The sequence below is a fragment of the Mesocricetus auratus genome, unplaced genomic scaffold (genome assembly GCF_017639785.1).
Source record: "Mesocricetus auratus isolate SY011 unplaced genomic scaffold, BCM_Maur_2.0 Super-Scaffold_100676, whole genome shotgun sequence".
Lineage (NCBI taxonomy): Eukaryota > Metazoa > Chordata > Mammalia > Rodentia > Cricetidae > Mesocricetus > Mesocricetus auratus.
Window position 1 is genome coordinate 31576795 of NW_024429266.1, and position 25257 is coordinate 31602051.

General features: G+C 44.1%; 2 protein-coding genes across 3 annotated transcripts in view; one reads left to right on the forward strand and one right to left on the reverse strand.

The window, feature by feature from the left end:
• LOC110341105 overlaps positions 1–25257 on the forward strand; it is a 33815-nt gene that overhangs the window by 4994 nt on the left and 3564 nt on the right. The gene's annotated exons all lie outside the window — the stretch shown is intronic.
• Kiaa0040 (KIAA0040 ortholog) overlaps positions 254–25257 on the reverse strand; it is a 33545-nt gene continuing 8541 nt past the window's right edge. Inside the window, exons 2-3 of one of the 2 annotated variants that reach the window (XM_013114252.3) lie at positions 19852–19923; positions 254–3743 (exon numbers count right to left, since the gene is read on the reverse strand). In XM_013114252.3, the coding sequence (XP_012969706.1) occupies positions 3317–3613 (297 nt within the window). In that variant the 5' untranslated portion in view covers positions 3614–3743; positions 19852–19923 and the 3' untranslated portion in view covers positions 254–3316. The remainder of the gene's footprint in view (positions 3744–19851; positions 19924–25257) is intronic. The other variant, XM_013114253.3, reaches the window with a different exon arrangement.

Consider the following 25257-nt stretch of genomic DNA (forward strand, 5'->3'; position numbering starts at 1 on the left):
CTGGAGAAATGCTTTCTAAGTGTCTCCAGGGAATATCGGTATGTTTTTCTGCAGCCATCAATTACCCAGTTCAGTCTTCATAGTTTCTTGTTTTGCATAGAGGGGAGAGATGTAGCATTCCTGGTCCTTGGACCTGAGATTCTAGGAGGGCAGTGACCAATCAGGGAGAATCACTCCATCTGTCATTTCTGAGTGAGAATATTATCTTAGTGATAGGACATCAAGTAACTCACTCCAACATGCAAGGAGGATCTCAGTTTCAAAATATTTATTTAAATAAACTTCATATGTATTTGATTTTACAGAAAAACACTGACAAATACTGTACAACTTTGATCATTTATATATTCTTCTTGGAAAAGTGACTGCCCTTTCTTTACATTTTCCTGTTCCTTTTCCTCCTCCCAAGAAATCAAAAGAATTCATTGAACAATGGATAAAGACCCCTCTGACCATATCTGAGTGTGTTCAAGGCAGACTAGGAGTCCAGCATGGGGAGGGACCCCTCCCCAAGTCTGTGGCGGTTTAGAAGGCCTCTTTATGAATGAATCCTCCTTAAGGAAGATTTTAAGACATTTATTTTACATGTACAAGTGTTTTCCTGCATGTATACATGTGCACCATGTGTGTACCTGGCACCTGGATCTTCTACAAGAGCAGCAGGTGCTCTTGATTGCTGAGCCATCCCTCCAGCCCCCCCCCCCAAGCCTCTTATGTTCTCCAATAATTTAAGCTCCCCAGATGGGTCAGGCAGACACAGGTCCTGAGCACCCACCCCCACCCCTTGACTGTATCTGTGGCAGCTCTGGGATGGACTGTGGGGAAAAAGTGGAGAGTCACGAGGAATGAACCGGCACGATGCAGGGAGAAGAAGCAACAAGAATGGAAAAGCGTGAAGCAGGAAGACAGGACACCAGGCACCGCTTTGGGCTTCTGCTCCCCAGTGTCAATGTGGGGGCCTTTCATGTCATTGCTCCTGAACCATCCTAGGTTTTCCATAAAGGCTGTCAGAGAAGTTGTGACAGGAAGGGGTCAGAAACTGGTGATCCAATCAGGGTTGGGACTTCTGGATTCCAGGGAATGGAAACAACTGAGAATTGACATCCCGGGTGATTTGTGACAGGAACCGGCTTGAGTCCATTTGATTAGAAAGCAGTAGGTACACTGTGCCTGGAGACAGAGGCCTTGTTATAGCATCAGTGACAACTGTCTTCTGTCTTGATTCAAACTGGCAGCCCAGTTGTCACAGAAACCATGTTATTTGTGTGGTCCCTGATCCTGGTGATCCATTCTTGCAGACTTATCTGACATCCCATCTGCGCGTCTGGCTCCACCTCTACCCCAGGTCTTCTGTCTTAGGGTGACTGAAAGTTAGAGGTGGGAAGGACACCTGGTGGGTAGCAACTGGCAGAGAGAGGGACGTGTGGTATGGGGAGAAGCCAGACTATTCCGTGACATGTGGAGGATAGTCAGGTGCATCACAACGAGCTCCCCGTGTGACAAAGGGGCAGAGAATCAGGATGCTCTTGTCAAAGAGGCCTGTTTGCTAGGGACGCTGAGGTTTTATAGGATTAGAGAGTGAATATGACTGCTCTGGCTGTTAGAAGACCCAGGTTTAAGAGCCACTACTAGCTAGCCATCCTCCACTCGCCTGGAGTGGAACCGTGACTACCGTTTAGCCCAAGTGAGCAAGCAGAGTACAGCTTTCCATTCACAGTCTCATCACATTCAAGGATTTTTCTTGTTACTGTCACATCATAATTTGGTTATGCCATTAATTAGACAGTGATTTGGCACTTTCTATAATGGTCTCCATGGGGGGAAGTATTTAAGGAACTCCCCAGTAGCTGTGCAAATGAGCTGTTAGTTGGGAATTCTCTGCCTTAGTAACATGGCCACAATATAATCAAAACACCAAGCAGTTCATTCTCTTAGCCTGGGGAGGAAAGGATCTCCTCCACTCAGAAAAGATCTTATGGGTATGCCCACAGGTACCCTAGGGCACATGTGTCAACACAACACTGGTCTCAATATCTAGTCTCATCTTTTGTAGCCGTTAGTGGAGTATCTTAAAAGAGCAGGTCACTTGATGGGGAACTGTGAGGTATTACAAGTTTATCCTTAACATCATTGTATATTCACCCACAGTTATGAGTACCTATTGTGTACAAGGTATTTGCCTGAGCATCAACATAAATAGCAACAGATGACTTTACAGTTCAATCTTTTGTTCAAACTATGGCTTCTACATTGCGCCTGCAGCACACCATGTAATGGTCCAAGTGCAGCGGATTGCTTCCAGGGCATGTGCTGCTTTTGATTGGACTTGTCTTTTTCCTATCTGAAAACCTTTATCCACACAGAACACAGATGACTCATGTGGGGCATCTCCTTACCTGTTTTATCTGTATGTACATTGCTTGGGCACATTACTGCAGCCCATTGAAGAGAATTCATGGGTTTCCATAGATTTCTAGTAGTCACTGCCAAGAGCTGTTCATCACTGCTTAGAAAAGGGCACCTTGCTGAGTAGTTACGGGGTAATGTCCCCGAGAGGTCTTGAACCACATTAAATGCCTGCCGGTGGTAATGAGGACCTTGTTGAGAGTTGCAAGGAGAGAGCTAATTAATGGATTTGGAATCATACTTTAAACTTTTAGGCACAGGTAAAAGGTCAGAAGCATATAGGAACCACTATCTGTATCAATATACACTGGGATGGGGTTCTGTACCAAGTTGCTGGAATGTTCAAATGTATTTCCAGTGAAATACTATGTAGGTATAGGAATAGGAAAGCACCCACCTCCAACCTGAATGGTATATGGACAGTGCATAGGGCCTTGCATGGCTATTTAATTGTGCATACATGTCTAAATCTGGACATGTCTTCCCGTAAGACATTTTTGTAAGTGTGTATATTTGAGCAAAGTACATATTAAATGGCCACATGATAAACAGAATATGCTGTCCCGTGTACCTGTTGTCCAAATATACATACACATAGTGGCTATGTGTATGTACTCAGACTCCTTCTAAAGTGCATGTATACATGTTTTCTGTGCTTTTGTGATAGAGTATACCAGAGACAGTGTAGTACATGCTTGGGACTACAACACAGAGCACTGTTATTGGACACATAGCTGCCAAGACAGTGTAAGACTTGTCCATATGCTCCCATCCATTGGGATGCTCAGTCTGATGTGTTCCTTGGTTAAGTAATCTGTAGGCATGAGTGCATCACTATTAAGGCTCCTCCCAAGTCTCTGTGGTTGGAAGGAGGCTGGACTCAAAGGGGAGCTCACCCCGCTTCCTTGCTTTAGATAGGCAGTGATGGCCTCTTATCCATCTGGAGGAGCTTGGGTTGAATAGAGATCCAGAGGTCTTCATCCTTTTTCTTCTTCTTCTTTTTCTTCTTCCTGTTTTGGTCTGGCTGTTGAGCACTCTTGGGTGGCCTGCTGCAGCAGCAATGGCAGCAGACGAAGAGGAGGGTAAGAACCACCACTAGGGGCAGCCCCAGGAGGACAGCCAGGCAGATGGTGTTGAAGATGCCCCTTTCATGTCTGGTTCGAATGGTTTCCCAGATAGAGTTGAAGAAGGAACTGTTTCTCTCCATGGTGCTGGGCTAGTGTGGGGCCTAAGGATTCAATTATCTAACAAGCCCTGGGGTCCAGAGGACACAGTGCTGGCCACTTGTCATTGATTCCTCTCTCGGCTTCAGGTTTGGGCACGCCAGCAAGGAACACCTGGAGAGAGTAAAACAGACAATTCAAGAGAAATGCAGAGGGATGGTCCATCATTTTCACAGTGTCGGTGGCTTTATGCTTAAAAAGGAAAAGGAATTAACAATTTGCAGAGTGCATATAATGAGTCAATAGCCATTAACCTATTCTCATAATGGACACACATGATATTAGACTTAAGATAAAAGAATTAATGTTATGTCAGACCTGGTACACACTAGGTGCTCAGCAGTTGTTGGATAAACTAATCAGTGTGTATACCATGTGCTTTCTGGTTAATTCTCCCCATGTGTCCTCTAAAGTGACAAGTCTCAGTCTTTCCTCAACTGTAGCTCACCTGGCAGGTGATGAGTGTGTATTTCCCATATGATAGCTCCATGTATGACTCCGTAGGAACACAGCTTATCATTTGTAATGCTTCCTAAAGCTTAAACACAGGATGAGATTTCCTCTTCTCGACTAAGAGGTCCTCATCTTGCCACATCCCTGCAACGCTTACTGGGTGCTTGCTCTTTTTCCAACTCCCTAGCTCCCTTTCTCCTTATACCCTACTCCTGAATCTGGTCCTTTCTGCCTTCTCTCTCTTTATCATCCCACTTGCTGCTTCAAAGCAAACCTTCCCAGCCTCTTCGCTACGGAGCCCTTTTTCCCCCAGGGAGAGAGGCCTAACAACCCCTGGGTACTGATGCTGGGAACAGGAATGGGACCCATATTCCAAGCTCGGAAGATGGGCCATCCTCCTATTCTCCTACAAGTAGGTTCTCTGTCTTCATGTCTCCCCATTTCCACATACATCTCAGGGAGTAGCACTCAGATATGAAGTCTCAGAAGGTCCCATGGATTCTGGAATCCACAGGTTCTTGTGATCAGAGATGACTTTGGGAACAGACATGATTCAGAAAAAGTGAGGAAACCCCTTGTTGTGTTAACACATTACCCTGGATGCAAATAGCAAGAATAACTGCTTTTCAGGCTGGAGACTTCTGGTCAGTTCTTTCACTTAAGGATGATTATACAAGGTTTAGGGTGGTGCAGCAGGATGTCCGAGGATACATGGACTGTAGGGAACACCCAGAGTTTTAGGTAATAAATATGGCATCCTCCCAAGGACACTGACAGAGGATAATAATGATGTGAATTATATTGCATTTTACTTGATGCTTTGCTGACAAACAGGATCTCTATACATCAGCCAGTGTAGGCTTGAACTTACAATGTCCAGCCATAGACTCCTGAGTGGTTCGGGCATGTTGTCTTTCAAGTGAGGAATAGGATGATGCTGTACTGTGGACAGGTGCACCAGACACCCTGTGCGTATCCTGAGCTGCAAATTCCAGATTAATTCAGGTTTGGTGCTATTGCCTGGAGGCTAAGGATGGGCTTCACATCGTGGTAGGTTACAAGGTGCCTTAGAAGAGGTATAATGCCTTAGATAACATGCTCTATAATTGTCCGATATATTCAGTGGCCATATGCCTATCCTAGCTCCACCTGGCCTGGTCTGCTGATATTTGGCCTTGATCCAAATGGTATTTGTGAAGATTGGCACCTATAACTGTACCCTATGGCCCACAGGAACTGAAGTAATGCTATAAAAGTACAAAGATGACTTTAGCCTATGTTTTTAAAGCATTTATTATGTGCCAGGCATTGTTCTAGGCACATTCTACCTATTGATTCACTTCACACTCACTGACTCAATATTATCATCCTCCATCCTTCAACTAGAGATAGAGGCACAAGTTGCAGGATACATGAGTGGCAGAGCTGGACTTCCTCATTCTGGGAAGTTTGGCTCCAGATTTCCAGTGAGTGAACTGTGTACAGGCATTGCTCCGGGCCTCCTAGTCTTTTGTATGGAATTAACCCATTTTTGGCAAGCAGCCCAGGATTTGCAGAGTCTTGGAATCCTTGGCTAGTCCTCATACTGACTTAAGCATTATCCCATTCTACTGTAGAGCATTCTGCAAAGAGATTGATATCCTATTGTAAGACACTTCCCTAATGCACAAAGACCCAGAACAAACCCAACTCCTTCCTAAGTTCGGATTTACAGAAAGCGTAAGCTCAAACTAAAATTCAACGTGCAACAAAGTAAAAAGTACTCTGGAGAGTCATGTTCTCTCACTGGAGGCATGCCACAATGGCGATGTTGTTCTGCCTACACGCCATTTCAATTCCAAGACTCCAGGCTCCCTGAAAAAAAAAGTAACCATTGGTGGTAACTCCACAGGCAACTCCCAATTCCAGCCACAAACACACATAAGCCAGAACTCCACAGTGGCCCCAGCCACACACACACACACACACACACACACACACACACACACACTGAACTTCTGTTGTCTTCTTCAGTCTTGTATATCCAGTATTTTTTGGTTTACTTAGAACAGTGGTTCTCAACTTTCCTAATGCTGCGACCCTTTAACACAATTCTTCATGTTGTGGTCACCACCAACCATAAAAGTATTTTGTTGCTACTTCATAACTGTAAATTGTTACAGCTATAAATCATAATATAAATATCTGATATGCCAGATATCTGATATGGGACTCCCAAGGGGTCTCAACTCACAGGTTGAGAACCACTGACTTAGAGAAAAATTTCTGTTCTGTTGTGGGAAGATTTGGGTTGTCTCCTCTTACTTGATCCCACACATAGCCTTCCTGGGACCAAGGGCTCCCTTGCACAGTATCTGCGATTCACATACAGTGACACCAAGCCACACTCACTCATAAACTGTTCTGCATCAGGTGGTGCTGGCTCTGCAAGGAGGAGGAGGCATCAGCCAGAGAAAGGGTACTGAGCCATGGAGAGCATTAGGGCAGTTTCCAACCACTTAAAGATTCTCCTAAAGCCAGGTAGGATTTTGATGGAGAACTGGGCAAAAAGGATATTTAAACATCTCAGGCAGAGCAATGTCTAGAACATGAATGGAAGAACAGGCTGCCTTCCATTGAGCCTCAAGTCCAGAGTGGGAGAGGAGGAGACTGGAAGAGGAGTGACAAGGACTAGGGTAGAGAATGGGTCTTGTGTGGGAGCTTTGTGCCAGTCACGGAGATCCGAGCTGACATTTAGGGAAAGATCACAGATCTGCAAAGTTCTGTAAAATATTGTAAGAGAGCCCTTTATCCATTTACAAACATTTATTGGACATTTGATTTGTGCCAGAGTCTGTTGGGCATAGTAGGTTCAGCAATGAATGACAAAGTTATGGTTTCTGACACCAGCTCTTGGAACCCAGGGCAATTATTACTGAAGGATTGTGCCATAAAAGACAAATATAATAAGCAAACTCCAACTTAGATTGCTTAGTTGGCTGAAATGGGAGCATGAATTTAAGTGATGTGTTTATCTCAATGTCCCAGGCTGTCCTACCCTCCCACCTTTGTCTTAAACACGTCCATCCCGTGGCACCTAAAATAGCCTTTGAGTAAATAGATTTCTTTTCAACTAAAGCTAAGTCAATAATTCACTTCTGCATTTTTTAAAGGTACTTGTTAGAGTCAGCTCTCCACACAGTCAGGCAGAGTACTCATTAACGTTTGGGAACCCAGTCTGGGGAAATTTTGATTAAAAGGTATTCTTTATATTTTTTAATCTAAGAATTCTTGTCTAGGCTCCCTAGGTTACTTGCTGAGCTCTGCTAATCTATAGTATTTCATTAGTATTTATGAGCTTTGTGTTATTAGCATTTTCAGGAAACAAATATCTCCTCAGTGGTATGAATGAAAAGTCAGGGCTTCCATGGGATAGTATGCAAAAGAAGTCACTGGAAGAGCCTCTCTCCTTTTGTTGCTTCAAGTATCACTGACATAGAAATGTCATTCATCTATTCTTGTAAAGTGAACAATAGGTGCCAATCAATCTTCCTGCTTGTGCTTGTGGGGGTGGCTTTGAAAGAGAGAGAGACTAGGAGGAAGTTACCTCAGTTCCCTAGAAACAAAATATCATTAATTTCTACAATCCTCTGTAGTATCTAGCTAGGAAAAGAGTCATTTACTCACTGCTGTCTATCCACAGCTTCTATCTGTCTGCGTGTGAGGGGATGGAGGAGAAAAGTGATATTAGAGCCAGAAGATTTAAGCCTCAGATTAACCTGTGTGACCGTGGTTATTGAACCTCAACTACAAAGTGAAGCTAGTAAGCATCTCTATGATGCTGTGAGGATCAGAACGACCCACCCCATTTCATGCATTTTGTAAACTGTGAAATAGACAAACATGATCCATAAAACAGCAGGTTATCTCCGATAACGACAAGTTAATTTCAGCTTTGAGCTTTGGCTTTCCATCCCTTACCTCCAAGCCCCGTCCTTGTTAAAGAGGCACTACCCCCAAAAGCTGGTCTTCAGGGAGGAGGCTTCCAGGTTAGTTCCAGCTCAGGGGCTTCTGGACCTTGTGTCTGAAGTACACGATGTCTACAGCAACAAGGACTTACTTTCCATCTCTGGGAGGTAACGAAGGACAACAGCAACAGGCTGTATGGCTTGTAAATCTCTTGGATAGCCTTGGCCAACGACTCAGGAGAGGACTTCTAATACAGGCTATGTTTTTGTTAGGTGGTCTTTGGCTTGGAGGGAACGTTGTAAACCCAGATGGGAAAATGTCATTTAAACTATATATGAATATTTATATACAGATGTGTATATATAGGTTTTTGGTAGATTGTTACTAGTATGATTCCTTATGACTTTTTCAGACATTGTTACTATTATGTTACTCTCCTTCTATATTTATCTCCCTCCTCATTCCTAATTATTGCCCCCTCCATTTTTCTTGTTGTTACCATCAGATTATTTGTACCTTGCTATCCCCTTCTTTATTTTTTCCTGCACTCCCACCCCAGAAGTGGTCCCGTTTTTACTTTCCTGGTTTCTGCGGTTACTCTAGGCTGTGTACTCACATCTGAAGATTTGGAGCTAGGAGCATCAGATGAGGAAGAACATGTGACATTTGTCTTCCTATGTCTGAGTTACCTCACTCAATATGATCTTTTCTAGTTCCATCCATTACCTGTAAAGTTTATGAATTAACTTTTATTAACAGCTGAGTCGTTTTCCATATGTACAACAGTACCTGAAGAAGCTTCCAAAGAAGGGGGGGGGCAACCCAACCATCAGCCTTATCCAGCTATGACACCTATGAACCACAACAATGACTGGCATGACACAGTAAGCAGAAGGGTACAGTAGTGGCTCCCATATCTTGGTGGTAACCAGCATTTTCCTAAATTAGATTTGAGACCCACTCATCAAGAGGGAAATCATACCTGGTATTGGCAACCTAGCTAACTACCTGAGGCTAGGGAAATCATGGATCTTGGAGGAGAACCTACAGCCGTGACTTTACTAAACCAGCATACTCCCTGACAGAAGAATGAGTTAGTGACCCAATAGCCTCATGTGGGCTGATAAACACTGGGCAGGAAGGTTGACTTGACCAATAACACTGACTGTCAGGATCTAGGAAGCTCCTGATAAGGGAGTCCAACAACAACAATGGACATGCTAACGTGTATGGAGAAAGACCACAAGGCCTTGACCTCATACAAGGAGCTACAGTCAACTAAGGAATTCTAAGAGCAGTAGAAATAGTTTTTCCCAGGGAAGAGCATACCAATTGGTTATCCAATCCCAGATGGTCAGCCCTGAAAACATATGTACAAATAACATAAGTAGCGGTTCTCATCCTGAAGGTTGTGGCCCTTTTCACAGAGGTCGCCTAAGACCATTGGAAAACAGATATTTACATTATCATTCATAACAGTAGCAAAATTGTGGTTATGAAGTAGCAATGAAAATAATTTTATTGTTGGAGGTCACCACAACCCGAGGAACTGTATTAAAAGGGTCTCAGCATTAGGAAGATGAGGAACCACTGCTATATAGACTGAGCAGGTTAGCTATGTAGTTTGTATTATATAACAATTAATGAAAGACAAGGGCATGGATTTGAAAGAGCAAGGAGAGAGTTACGGGAGGGTTTGGAGGGAAGAGGGGGAAGGTGAAATAATGTAATTATAATTTCAAAAATAACAAAAATTTATAAAAGAAGCCTCTAACCCCACCAAGTGAAAGGGGCTTCACAAGGGGTTTCCTGCTTGCTGCCAGGTCTATGCCTTTAATTCTAGACTCAGACATCCAGAGAAGGGAGAGAAAGGTCACCTGAGGGAAACTTGCTGGTGTTTAGAGGACTGTTGAGCTCACCAGTGAGGCTTCAGGACAGTGACTGGCATTTGCAGGCCCAAGCCTTGCTACCACTCTTAGGGACCTATAAGACTGAGTACACGGGTGTCATTCATTCCTCAGAGAGGGTGAATGGGATCTCTGAGAGTCAAACGTTGCTGTAGGGCGGTGTCCAGGGCTGCACACAGGCTGGTGCGTGCTGCGAGAGCCTTGGGTTTTAGGCAGAGCCAGGCTACAATGAGTATGTACTCCATGGAAGAGCTGCCACACAGGTGTGGGAAAACAGACTGGATAGGCAGACATGGGAGACCATTGCAATTGTTTGGAGAGAATGGCGACAGGACAGAGGATGATAGTGGTGGAGAGGGTGGGACACAAGGATTGGCTCAGATGTTCTCCAGATGTGAGGAGGAGAACTTGTAAGACATGAAGTATTCCTGCGCTCTGCTTTCCTCCTTTTAGCTCTGGTCTATGAGGAGTCTGAATGGAGGTATGTGTATGTATGTGAAAATATACATTTTCTTTTATCCACAAAGAAGCATCCTATCAAGCAGTTCCTGACCCCCATCATCTCTAATAACCTTATCCTACCTTGTCTACCCAAACTTCATCCCAGCTCTCAAACCGCCAACCTTACAAAATCCCTGTGGTTATGACATCACGCAGCTCACAAGGCACAGAGTGAGGGCACAGAGTGGAGTCTTAGCCAGTAGTATTGACTCTGCTGACGTGGGCTGTATTTAGTGACACTTCTTACCCTGCTAACCTAGAATGAGTAGGTACCCTCTAATGCATGGAAGAACTGTGTTGAACAAAACCTATTGGATCATGGCAAATAATCTGCATGCAGAACATTATATTCGTCACTGAAGCCCAGCCCTAGACATTATAAAAATAAGCATATTTCTCCATTGTAATACACTGCTTCACATAGCTACTTCTAATAAAATGTGGAGGCTTATTCTTGCCCTAAAGCATGCATTTATGATATATAACTAGAAATTGATTGTTGAAAGAAAATAGATAGTATTTTCCTACAGAATCAATGTTGCAATTATGGTTACAGTTTTGAACAGAAATACAAATAGATTGTCAATATGGAAGTGATTATGGTACCTAGAGTTCTTAGAAATAATCAAAGGTTACTTTATTATAACATGCTTCCTGGATTAGAAGAGCCTGAGATGGGCCACTGGGTAAGACTCCTTTAGTCCATTAGTGAGGAGTCTGGAGTCTGTTGCTGGAGGTCAGCCACTAACAACGTGCACAGTCAGAGCCAGAACTGGCATCAACCTCTTCTCAGCTCACCTTGCCAGGCTTTCTCCAAATAAGTCCTTAAGAATGTCACCTAGGTGATGTCTTGTAAAAGGGTACCTACATACTGCCTTTTTGGATGTGGGCCAGAAGACCTTGCAGCTCCTTTGTATCCCTTAGCCATTGGATGCTGGCCAAGGTCCTCTCCTTGTCTGTTTACTTGTATGTCCTGGGAAGGACAGCATGAGCCCGGGGACAGCAGAGATGAAGATGTCTCTGAATGAGTATGGGGCAGAACCTAGCTGTTGTGGGAAGCCACTGAGTTGGTTTTTCTCTCCTCCCCACCGAGCACTTAGCCCATCCCAACCAATACAGCTGACGAACAGCTCACACTGATACTGCTTACAGCACTGCCATGGGTTCTACAATGCTCTTTGAGAGTAACTTTGACCCAAGAATAGGTCACCTCAGTGCCTTTGACTGGTAGTTCCGAGGCCAGATACCCTGGTCTAAATTCTGGCTCTTCCACTCGCCCAGTGTGGCGCATGGCAGGCCAATGTCTCTCTCTCTGGGGCTCAGTTTTCTCACTTGTAACATGGAGCGGACAGTAGTAGAGTGCTGTTAGAAATAACTGTGCCAGTTGGTGGAGTGTCTCTGAGTCTAGCTAGGCAATAAATACGATGATTTGACCTCAAGCAAAAAGACTTGCTGGCTAAAATAAACAGCCCTCAGCTTCCCAGCTAATGACGATTTTGTTTGCCTTTTAAAATTTCAGCATGATTCCAATGTAATAATTTTGGTAATAGAGACTCTCTCACTTCTTGATAGTTTCCCTGGAACATGAAGCTCTTCCTAAACATCTCACTCACTGTTGTTTTTCTAATCTTTGATTCCAGAAATGTGAATGGTCATCACTTAGAGGCAGAAATACCTCACCTGGCTGTGTGGAGTGGTACCCAGTTCTGCTTTGTCACACCCATGTGACACTGTCCTTTATCTCCTCTTCCTCTCCCCTTTTTCTTCTTCCATAGTACTTAATGAGTTGCATGTACATGCCAATTTGCATCCTAGGTACTTCTGTTAGACTCATGAATACGAGAGATATGGCCCAGCAACTTATTCTCTACAGGGGAAAGACTGTAGACAAGTGAGCAGAGAAATAAACTCAAATGTGTTCTGACTTTGATAAAGGAAATAATTACAGTGGCCTTTGCAGAGGTGACTTGGGAGGTGACAAAGAGCCACTTATCCATAGAGATATGGACAAGGACCCCCAGAAGGCAGGAGCAACGTGGGTGGGGCTCTTCAGAGGGAAAGAATAGGGATGTCCAGGAATGAGGGAGGTAGCACATTTGCCCAAGGTGAGCATCAAAGTCCAAGCAGGGCTTAGTGAGAGCAGGCTCTGTAGATGGGAAGAGGAATGTTAGGGAAAGGGTCCTGAGATGTAGAGGCATGTCTTCTCAAACCCATTGCTTGTGCATTCATCCAAGTGCTCAAACTAGTCTCTAGTTGATTTGGTACCCACTGCTTAACTCTTGGTGATATGGAAATTACAATTGCTTAGCATGGAGGACCTGCTCCTCCTCTCATCCCACCCTCATCTTCTACCCCACTGTCATCTCCACTCATCACTAAGTTCCCAAGAGCATTCCTGGTTTTCTCCCTTGCCGTGCTCTATAGAGTTTTATCTGCCCTGTGTCTTCCCACCTCCCTCCCTCCATCCTCTCTTCAGAGGGACTCTTGCTCATTCAGGCCTCTCCTTGAGGTGTTACTCCAGCTCTCCTGACCCCCAACAGAATGATTGCTTTTTCTTCTGAGTTTCCACAGAAGCAATTACCTATCAGAGCTCTGATCTCAGTGCATTATAATTGTGTTTTCCTTGAAAAATTGCAAGAATTCAGAAAGTACAAAGGGCTATATGACCCTCAAACACTCTTGTGTTTGTTGACTTGTTCTTCATGCTCACCTTTTAGACTCCTCATAGCAGTGATTCTCACTCCTCTGTATGGCCTGAAGATCTAGCTTTGTGCTTGTCATCTAACAGGTGATAATGAGTATTTGACATGTAAAGGGATTCTGTTAACATTTAAATCAAGCAGAAGGATGACCCCATCATCTGGATTCTAACTCCAGAATGCCTTTCACACTCATCCATTTCTCTGCATTTCCAAGGCTAGATCACTGCCCCCCTGTTAATTGGGTTACTGCAGGAACCTCCTTTCCAGTCTTTCTGGTTCCACTTTTCCTTTGCTCTAGTTTGTTCTAGCTACATGAACAGGCCACAGTGCTCATCCTCAGTTTATGTTCCATGACACCTCATGGTATGAAGGGCAAAAGATAAATACTGTATCATATCCCAGAAATTACCCCCATTGTCTGCCTTCTGCCTTCATCATCTGGTCCCTCTTTCCCATCATCTAGTCCGTGCCTTCATCATATGTACCGTGTCTACATCATTTGGTCCTTGTCTCCATCGTCCAGCCCTCTTTCTGTCTCTGACATTGTATTGCATTCCTTTCTCTTTCACTCATTGTGTCCTATCCCGGGGTTTTCTACCTGCTCAAAATTGTGTTTATTTCTTTGCTTGGTCCATGTAATCTCAGAGCTTCATATGGTTACTTTATAACATTCAGGTCTTAGCACAAATGAATTTCAAATTTCCTGCAATGACACCTCAACCAGGACCTTCTCCTGCCACTGTCTCATTGCCTTTGCAGTATGAATAACTCTGAAATTCCTCATTCATTCTGATTCTTTCCTCCTCCCTACTTGTTCCTCCTCCTTCTCCTCCTCCTCTTCTGCATTTTCTTTGTCTTCTACTGCATCTTTCTCCTCCTTCCCCCTCTCTTTCTCTCATTCTTTCTTTGCTTTTCTCCTCTCATCTCTCACTACATGATTCCCTGCTCATGGAGATATACCTGTTTAAAGCCTGTCTTTCTCCTCTCGAATGCAAGCCACACAAGAACAAGGCCTTTTGCCTGATGTTTCTGTTTGAATGCCCAGATTTTGGAAGGTAGCCAAAGTGAAGTTCACCCAGGGGTTCTGAAAAGGAAAGTGAGAACCTGACTGGACATGAGTCAGTCATTCAGGTCACTGAGAGAGAGAACAGAATGGAGGGTATAAAAGATGGGCTCTGATCACAACTGAACTTTGATGATAATTGCCCATCCATTTAGCATCATCTAGTCACATTCTCCAGTCACAGAATTCATTTGAGAGGGAAATAACGACCATGAAAATCCCATTATCAGGAAAGCAGTTGGGAGTGGTGTATGTTTTTATCAGCTTCTAAATAATCACCTACCTTCTGTGTGCTCAGTTACAAAGAGTCCATTGTAGCCAGGACTTCCAGATAACAAGGGACCCTTCCTAATTACTATATGCTCTATTTCAGGTTTAGCAGAAAAGAAAATTAAAAAGCTTTATTTCACTTCAGGTTCAAATGAGTCAATCTCTCAATCAATCAAGTATTAATTAAGCCATGCTAGGACATACAGGGAGAGTCAGAGATGCCTTCTTCTTAAAGATGATACCAGGGAAATAATTAGCAAATGATTCAGGAACAAAGAAAAGAGTTTAAAATGGGCTTTATTTGGACTCTCTTGGATTTTCTATTATGAAAAAACCAGAAGGTGTAGAGTGTCCACTTCTATTTATTTCTCACTGTCGTTTTTCCTTCCCTTTCTTTTCTCACCTTTGCATTATCTGCAAAGGGTCTGTGCCAGAGGCCCTGAGAACAGTGCACCCACTTGGTCTGCTCTCAGGCACAACCCCTGCAAGCATGGCTCTCTGATTCCTTGAGACATCCAGCTGTGCTCATGTGGTGAGCACAACATCTCCAGCCCATAGCAAGTCAGCCACGTCCTCAGATTTACCCCTCAGAGATCATAAGGAAGATGTTTTGTAACCTTTCTTCTGCCAGCACGGTAGAGGGTCTGTGTGTGTGCAACTTTTCCCTCTGGCTTAGAGGGTGGGTGTTTATCCATTGTACTGCAGCTTATGGCCTGGAGTCTGACAGAGCGCCTGCTGGAATGTGAACTGACAACATCTTCTGAGTGACTAACCAGAGAACACGCTTCTAGGTGGGAGGAGTCCGATGGTGTGCAAACACGTATTACCCTTCACACAGTGGGTGCCTCAAAGTGACCTTGAAGAGTGCAAAGCAGCACAGAATTTATAACATCCTCTTATTAACAAATCATTTTGTGCTGACCCCCACTGGATCAGTTTTTCACTGATTGCTTTAAAGGGTGCAGTGCCCAGCTCCCAGGAAATAGAGCAGCTACAGTTGGCTCTTTCTCTCTACTATCTTACTGCCTTTACTTCTATCCATTGCCGACTTTCCCTCCCTCAGCCTTCCTAACCCCCAGGATCAAATTTCCTGGGGCAGGGATGGTTTTGTACATCATGATCAGTCTATCTCATCTTAGTTTCAGGTAAAACACGCACTCGTTTTCATTTGACTCGGCTTCTAACTTAGATGTTTCAGAAGGTCAAAACTTCCTAACAGGGCATTGGCAAATACCCTAACACAGTTCACAAGAACAGGCGTTTTTATCAAGGTTGAATTAAACAACTCAAGGTAATCCTTTTTTATATCCTTTGAGGAATCTGAGACCATTAGAGATGAAAAAAATCTGTCCAAGGCCATGAAGGTACCAAAGGGCAAAACAAGGCTTCAGTCTAATCCCAGTGGAACACACGGATTCTGCTGTAGCTACTCTTGTTATGTGATGTCCACTCTCAGGAGACTAAGGGCTTCGGTTTCTGGACCTTTTCTGTTAGGATGATGGTCTCTCACACAGTAAGTCCCTATAACACGTGAAAACTTCCTCATGTGCTACCTCCTATGGAAATACCCCTATGATATTTACGTTGTGACTTTAAAAGGCTCACATTTATATGACTTTAAAAGGCTCACATTTATATGGGTTTGCTTGTGTGCCACATTGCATGCAGTGCTCACAGAGGCCAGAAGAGGGCATAAGATTCCTTGGAGTAGGAGTCACAGGTGTTTGTGAAGTAGGTGCTAGGAACTGAACTTAGATTCTCTGCCAGAAAAGCAAGTGCTCTTAAGACTGCGTTACCCCTCAAGCCCTAACTATACATCAACAGGGTGAACGTGGATTTGAGCTAGGGACCTCTTGATCTGCTGTCTAATGCTCTATCCCTGAGCTATACCTCCTGATGGGGCTCACATTTTAACAAGACCACCCACAGCAGGAGGGAAGTGGAACCCAATGCCACGTATGTCGAAGGCATGGGCCTCCAAGGCATGGGCCTTCACGATGGGCACAATGCCCACTTGTATTCCAAGACTTATACCCAACGTACCTCCACTTTATTATGACGATGATTAATCAATTTCCCTTTTCACTTACATAGAATTCTCGCTTTTTAGCTAGCCCTAGTGTCGAGCTGTACTCACATCCATAGCCTGTGGAGCTTTAAAAGGGCCAGAGTTCTCTCTGATCCCCATTTCATCTAGTCCTGTTCACTGCCTGGTCCCTGGAGGCATTTAAAGCTTGCAGCCTGAATTATAAAATTCCTGGCATAGGGACCACATTACCTAGTCTCTGTGCTACCATCACTGTAGAGAGAGCCACATAGCAGCTGGAAAAGCATAAATGAGGACAAAGTGCCAGCCTATCTTAGCAGCAGTCACCTCCTTGTTGACTGATCTTCGTCTCTGGTTAGTGGTAGGAATGATAAAGACGAGGAATGATTTCAGAGGACTTAGTACATATGAAGATATCCCTGGCCTCAGTACAAAATGCTGGCAGAGGGGTGAAATGCAAAGAATATTAAGCTAGGGGTCAGAGGAACCAGGTCTAGTTCCAGTTCAGTGTCTTCTTGTCTTTGGCCTTGGGCAGCATCAGTTAAGCTTTCCCGAGCCCTTTTCTTGTCTGAGAAATGAGGTCATTGCCCTGGGTATCCCTGAAGACCCTTGTAAAGAACAGACAAGACATTCAAAAGAACATCAAGGAAGGGGAAATCACAATGCCAGGTAGTGGCATTTTAAGGAATAACACCAAAAAGATGGAATTAAACCTAGAATTGGAACCCTGAGCTTTTCTTCCCAGGGCCCTGCTCCACCCTCCCACACCACTCCTTCCCCAGGTCCCTTAGGAATCTCAGTCATCAGGGGCTGGGTTTCCAAGGCTGAGGGTCCATGACTACATACTGATACCACTCCCACGTCTGTACGTCCAGTATGGTCACATCCCGGTCTTAGTGCAGACAAAGTCTGCAGCTGTGGTCATGGTGAAAGACCTCAGTTACCCAGCTCTCATTTTCACTCTTCATACTTGTTTGGTGAAAGTTTGGAGCCAGCTTATGTGGGTGTGGTAAAGCAGCTAGGTGAGGTTTTATTTTTGGAAGGCTTGAGCCTCTGAGGTCATCTGTGAGTTAGGAGTGGCTAGGGCGGGTGCCACCATTTCTGTTCCACAAATAAAGGAAGAGTTCAGCTCCTGGGAGACTCCAGCCAGTGCTGCTTAAGTTTTCCAACATCGTATGCTTTAGGAGGGGAGAGTGGTGTGTGTGTGTGTGTGTGTGTGTGTGTGTGTGTGTGTGTGTTTTCCAAGAGGACAACCAAACACTTACGTGATTCAAGGGCTCCTACATGGGTGGCAATTAAAAACCAGACCTTAAATGAAAAGTTACCTATTCTTTTTTTTAATACCAGAGAAGGGTATTTAGAGTTCCATGAACTGCTGCACTAACAGAATGGCAGACTTACTCTTTCTCAGTGGTGATGGGGAAACTAATGGTGTGGCAAAAATATACAATTATGCAACTTGAAAGCCGTACAGATAGGGTTCTATTTTCCTTTCCATTTCCTCCCTTCATTTAACGTTAACAGAAGTTCAAGGCAATTAAAAGTCAAATGCTACCTTATTACAGTGTTAAGGCTTAAAATGCACATGCCAAATTGGGCGAATGAGCAGAAATACAAGTCACCCTTGTGGAATGTATAGCTTGGTGTGATGATTCGGAGTCACCAGGCTTTGGGTCACAGCTTCCTTTGTCCCAGAGGTTGAACCCTCACCTGTCCTCTGCATGGGTGTAAATCTAAGAGTGCATGGAGACCTTTTCCTTTTGATCATTGAGCTAAGATACTGAGAACAACCAAGTGCCATGCAAATAGCATCTTTTTAGCCTACCATTCAGTACACTTTCTCCCAAAAATACGACACCTCTTTTGTCTCAGATGCAGCTGACTCCCTGTTAGTTCCTCCCCTTCCCTCCGCCCCTTACCTGATCTACTCTGTATACCAAACATGTGCCTCCTCATGTCTGAAATGCCCCTCCCAAAGGAAACCACATTGCAGGAGTCCTCCTTCACCCAAGGCTCCATTTTCTGTAGTTCTAATACCCTGCCATCAAAAACACTATGGAGAAAATACACAATTTACAAATCTTAAGCTGTGTACCATTCTGGAGATTGTCATGACAGTTTTCACTGGCCAGTGTGTACAGCTTGGGATATGATTCACTCTTGCACTGTTTCCACACTGTATATACTACCTACCTGTCACTCCCTTAGTAGCTGCCTGGGTTATGAGATTATCTGGTGAAGTACAGCAGTGCTATGTTCAAATATTTTTCACTTAATAAAGACTCATATAACAAGAGTACTGATGTTGGCAATATATTATATATTTATATATTATACTACACTGAAATAAATGCATTTTAATAGTATTAAATTCAATATTGAATATTTACCTCATCTGGATTAGCTAGGTAACATGTACATAATATTGTATATGTATATATATTTAGTATATTATATATAATAGTTTAATTGCAACGTATTGCCAATAATATATATTAACCTATTTCAATATATTATGATTACTCTATTATTTTTACTGTTTTTGTTTTGTTTTGTTTTTTTGGTTTTTCGAGACAGGGTTTCCCTGTGGAGACTGTCCTGGAACTTGCTTGGTAGACCAGGCTGGTCTCCAACTCACAGAGATCCTCCTGCCTCTGCCTCCCGAGTGCTGGGATTAAAGGTGTGTGCCACCAACTCCCGGCTTATTTTTACTGTTAATATTTTACTGTGAATAATTAATAAACTGAAATTAATTGCAAGTATAGATAGACAGAATATAGATAAAACACACACACTTATTGTCCTCACCTACCACTTATTCCAGATGTTCTAGATGATGGGAGAGGCTAGGGAATCTCAGATCTAATTATCCCTGGGGCTTCTATGGTGTGGCCACAAGGGTGAGCTTTCTGCGGGCTGGGTATCAGCCTTTGGATTTTCTCTCTTCAGCCCCCAGAAAGCCTGCCTTATTACATCAGCTGTCATGCTGTTGATCTTGAAGGAATAGGGGTGGGTGAGAACACTTCTAGAGAATAGCTTGAGCCGTGGGTCTGGACCTGCCTGTTAGAAAGCAGGAATGGCTCCTAGGGATGAGGGTTGGTCTAGAGAAGCCAGGGAGGGGAATTCTTTGTAGTTCTAAGCAAGATGAGCAGTAAGGCTTTGTGATGGGAAGTCTGTGGGTTCCAGGCCCCCAGCCTGGGCTTTGACTTTTCCTTGGTTTCATTAGCTTATACTCTTGTGAATTCTTCATGAGTCAAGATCAAAATCTACCTAAGGGACAGTTGAAGAGTCACAAACTCAGACTGAGGCATGATGAGCAGGTATGACTTACTCAGTATGTGTCTTGGGACAATCCCTCAGTTGCTCTGGTCCTCAGTTTCTTTATCTCCAATACGGGGATAATCTAGAAAACACAAAACACTTTGTATGTATGTATTGTTTATACTATGTCTTTAGAAGACAACTAGGACACAGACTGACTTTCCTCCAATCTTTTGATGCAGTTCTAAGGAGAAACATGCATACCCCCTAAAGACAGACACACTATGAGCTGGATGTGAGGACCTTCTCACAGGGTCCTTCAGGTGAAACAGGTGGGTGGTGCATGTACACCCAGGCTTCTAGAAACTATATAGTTAGAGTCAGAATTGGGGTCATTCTGGTAGATGAAGGCACATGACAACAACAACAGTCACTCTTTGGCTCTGCCCAGGACCAGAGCAGCCTAGGGTTCTTGGGAAACGTATCCCAGTGATGGGAGGTCTGTCTATGTTCTTCCAGAATGGAGGGGGGTAGTCAGTCATCACTAATTCCAGAGAAGTTCTTCATGCCAGAGTAGTGAAGCTGAGGCCTACGTGATGTCTAGGTGCTGGAAATTTGAATCCTTGTGTGCACTGGGGGTTTTCAAGGACTAACAGCATGTTCACCCTGTTTAGCGAGTTCTGACATGCACATTCCATCCATTACTGGGAGGCAATGGGGTTGCTCATGAGAGCAAAGGGAGTGACACTAGCTGCTGCCCAATGGTTGCATGATGTCTGTGGTTTGGAGAATACTTATGAGTCTTCCTTGACTGTTTACTGAGTCCCTGTAATAAAAACAGCCCTATAAGCACCGTTCTTTACACTCAGAGAGGCTCATGGTGCTAATACAGATTTGTGTTGATGCAATATGCCATCATTTCCTTTGAATCATTTCCTTGTAGATGCATATGGATTTCATGTCAGGAAGTGTTAGTTAAGTATCTATTATGTGATTGGTATATGCTAAAGGGCAGCGGGTTAAGAGCTATGACATGACTTTTATCTTAAGGGAGTTTCTTCATGAACCTTAGAACACTGCAAGTTCTTGTTTTGCTTAGCCAGAGGGTAGGTCAAGTCATGCAGTCTCAAAAGCTTCTGGTTTCTTATCACCATCAGGGAAGATAATAATAGTATTGGCTTTACTCATCATCCCGTATTAATCCCAAAGCCCACAGTAATATACCTGTGAATTCTTTGTAATTTGAAAATGCCCTGCAGAGTAGCTTTTGTGGTTTTTGAGGCAGAGTTCTTCTGCATCCTGGGCTGGCCTCCAACTTGTTATTTTACTGAGGATGACATTGACCTTCTGACCTCCCTGCCTCTACTGTACCCTACCACTCTTCCCAAACCTGGTTTTTTTTTTTTGTTTTTGTTTTTTAATCTTTTCATCTTCTAAGCCTCATTTAAAACCTTGTTCCTCTTGGGAAACTTCCCTGGATATATTACAGGTCAGAGTCCTGGCTCTGTGCCCTTTACTGTCCCCAATATTCTTGCCACAGCCCATGCCAATATTAGGATAATTTTTTATTCCACCATCTTACCTTTTATACACATGAAATCTACTCCCATGATGGGATCCATTCTTGACCTTCCTGAGTGCTGGGATTACAGGTGTGTGCCATCATGCCAAGTTTTATGCTTTGCAGGAGAATCGAACCTAAGGCTGTGTGAATGCTAGGCAGGCACTCTACTCACTGGGCTACATCCTCAGTTCCCCCAAAGTATTATTCAAATGCTAAACTAAGAGTCAGCAAATGCCACAATGTGAGTTCTACCAGACTGGAAAGATAGATCTGGGCTCTAAAGTGGGATGGTAAGAGGAGTCGAGGCTGTGCTGATCCGTGTTTGAATTTAGTCTTTACACGAGGGTTGGACATGCTGACGGGGGAAGGGGGTTCTGGGGTGAATTAAGACTACATGGGAAAGTTGCTACAGAGGGACAGGGGCAGTGGGCATTCAGAGAGTCTCAGTATGAACTAACAAGGAGGAAACATTCTGAGACATCTGAGAAATGGCATTAGGAGACTCTGAGTGCTTGATACAGGCTCAGTGCACTGAACCTCACAGAGGTTCCAGAAGCTGTGGGCAGTGACCTGATAACACCAATGTTTCAATGGTCCCACCTAATCTCCCTCATAAATGAAAGGGCACCTTGCCAGAAGTTAGGGTTACCCCACCCCTGGGGCCAATGGCAGTCTCTAGGCAGAGTACTTATGTATATTGCAATTAAAAACTTTTATTTATAGTGTACTTTCTCCCTTAGAAAAAAGTCTGATTATGATCTGAAATGAAGTATCACCAAACAAATAAGAAAGAAGGTGTCATTTATTGATGTCCTGACCTCTTGGGAATGGGAGCAGGAGCAAGGATATCTGAACACTCACTTCTCAGCTTTGAACTGACACCAAATGGACTTAGCTTTAGTTATGATTGAATTGAGTACTCTTACAACCTCGTACTTACAACTTCTGGATTTGGGGGTGGTTGGGGAGAGGGTCTCATCATGTAGCCCAGGCTGGCCTCAAGTTGGAGCTCCTCTGGCCCCAGCCTCTCTAACGCTAGAATTATAGGCCCACGCTATTACATTCAGCTCAGGGATTCGTTAATGAGTCGTATAACATTTTTCCTTTGAGGCACTGTGAGTAGGAAAGGGAGGGACTGCTTGCCTCATTTCACAGGCGAATAAAGAATAAGGATTTGTTCAGAGGTGTAAGGCTGTTGTGTTGTCACAGGAAGACAGGTTGAGTTTTTGTGTCCCTATGCGATGTACTCCTCACCACACTAACGCCTAAAAAGCAACAACAAGGGTAACAAACAGCATCCACCAATCACTTTAGAAGTTTATGCAGCCTTCTCTTCCTCAAACTCTGAGATCTGTGGTTCCCCTCCTGCTCTGGAGTCCCACACAAACTTCTCCATCTGTACCCCATCATTGTTCCTAAGACCATCGAGTTTCTTGTAGACCTCAGCTAAAACTTTGTTCCTCTTAGAAAAACTTCCTGGGTCATGTTAAAGGTTAGAGTCCTGGCTCTGTGCCCCTCACTGTGTTGTATTCTTGTCCATGTCAGCATTAGGGTAATTTTTATATTCAACCATCCTCCCTCCTTTCCACATGAAATCTACTCTCTTCGTGGGATCCCCAATATCTGGTATCATTTTCATTTTGAGAAATATTTACTTAGTTAACGAATGAACATCTTTTCTAGATGAGAAAATTCTGAGGCTTATTGAAATTTAATGACTTGTCCAAAGTCTCACAGCTATCAAAGATGCCACAGAAAAACTTTCTACCTGTGAATACCCAGCACTCTTGTCCAGGCACACTGATGTCTAGGTTCACAAACAGCACTGTAGTCAAAGAAAAGATACCCAGAAAAAGTGCACAAATGGGAATTTCAACATTCCAAATCTGAAGAACTCTTTTAGCCTGACCTCTGCTCAGATGCCAGATGTTCCTGGAACTCCCAGAGTAGGCACACTCTTCAGGCAAAGGCGATTGGCCTCAGTGGACATTAGGCCTTTCATGGGGCACCATATGGAATTTTAAGATGATGTTACTTGGTTGTGACTGCTCCCGTTTTTTTGGAGAGCCCTGCTTGCTCATGTGTTTGACATATCTGTGCTCTTGAACTGATGACACTTCACATAGTGACCCCAGCTGTCACACAAACTGAGTCCAGGGTGTGTGTGTGCGCGCATGCGTGCATGCATGTATGTGTGTGTAGTATCTCACAACCCCATTGTTATTACTACAAAAAGTGTCTGTGTCCCATTCTTCCCAAAGGGACTCTCTTTGCTGTCATCTAGTCTCCATTATTGAGCCTGTGTTGTTGACATCGCTAAAGTTGAGAAAACCAAGAGCTGCCATTTCTGGTCCCTGCAGTGCAACCATTTGTTTCAGTTTCATCTTGCTACCTACTATATACACAAAGGACATCTCTCTTTTTTACGACTTCCCAGAAAATGCTGCACAATGAAAAATAAACACTCTGCAGTTCTCTGGGTAAAAGACTCAAACCTGAGCTGAAGACAGACCGTGTTTAGACATCTGTTTCTTATTGGGGCACCGGGTGAGCACAGGGGAAGCACCGTAAGGCAGGATTAGTTATGTGTCCCAAAGGGAATTCAGACAAATGGTTATGGGAGCAGCAAGGCAGGATGAGCTAACCTCTGTGAGCAATGTATGGAAGGATCCAGGCAGGTAAGCTTTAGAGGGCATCTGTAAGATGACAAGGCAGCAAGGATGGGAAAGGAAGGCGAATCCCGCTTGCTAAAGAAGAGAGGTGGCCCCAAGGAAGAACCCAATTAAAGTGGCTCAGGCTCTAGCTCAGATCTGCAGGTTTCCAACCTCCCTGTTACTATGACAATACTCAAGCAGCCTCCTCCTCTGACCCTCCCTCTTCCTGGGCATTTCTCCAGCTGCTTTAAATACCAGGGCATTCCAGGGAGCACCCTGGGACATGGTAGGGATTCCTCACGGCCAGGCCTATGGAGGAGATTATTGGGAAACCTGCTTTCCCTACATATTTCATGAGGCATTATGACTTGAAAGTCCAGGGGGTGGGGAGTCACTGCTGACATACCAGGCCTGAAAACCTTCAATTTTTCTCATGTTTGATCAAGGGAGCAGTGAACAGTGGCGGTTTTTCTATCTCCTCCCATCCCCCATGACACCCATGCTTTATCTCGTTGTACATCTTTTAGTTTGATGTAATTCTGATTTCAGATCTGTCACAAGGCCTTGGGCAACTAAAGCAGGTTGGGTTCAAAGGGATTTTCATTTTCTTTCTCTACACACTCCCACCCCCCCCCATATACACACTGGAGAAAGAGAGAGAGGGGGTAGGGAGGGAGAGAGGGAGGGAGAGAGGGAGACAGAGGCAGAGACAGGGTAGAGAGGGTAGAGGGATAGACAGAGGGAGAGGGAAAGGGAAATGGAGAAGGAGAGAGATTGCATAGCAACACTGCCAATATTTAGCATTAGTTTGTGGAAACCATATGAGGTTTTGGGGAATACCTGGACCAGTCTGTGGGTGTGGGCTGAGGGATGGGAAGTGTATAAGATGGGTGTACCCAGTGACTCAGTGAGAGGACTTCTGTGGTCTCACTTCCAGCTGTCCAGTTAGCAGAGTGCCCTGTTTGTGATCCTACATGGCTTGAGTTTCTCTTTCAGAGAGCACAGCCTAGCTCAGTCCTGTCTACACCAACTCTGGTTATCCAAACATGGAACATCCACTGACACCACCCCTGCCTGTGGCCTTGTTTTTTAGCTATAAAAGGAAACTAATGACAGATCCTCTGTCCTAGGGTTGTTGTGACAACCAGGTAAGTTAAGTACATACACTGCAGTTAAAACAGTGCTGGTGAGGGGCAAATGTTCAGTGAATGTTAGTTTTGTCCATCTGTTTCCCTATAGGATTTATTCTGTGATCTCT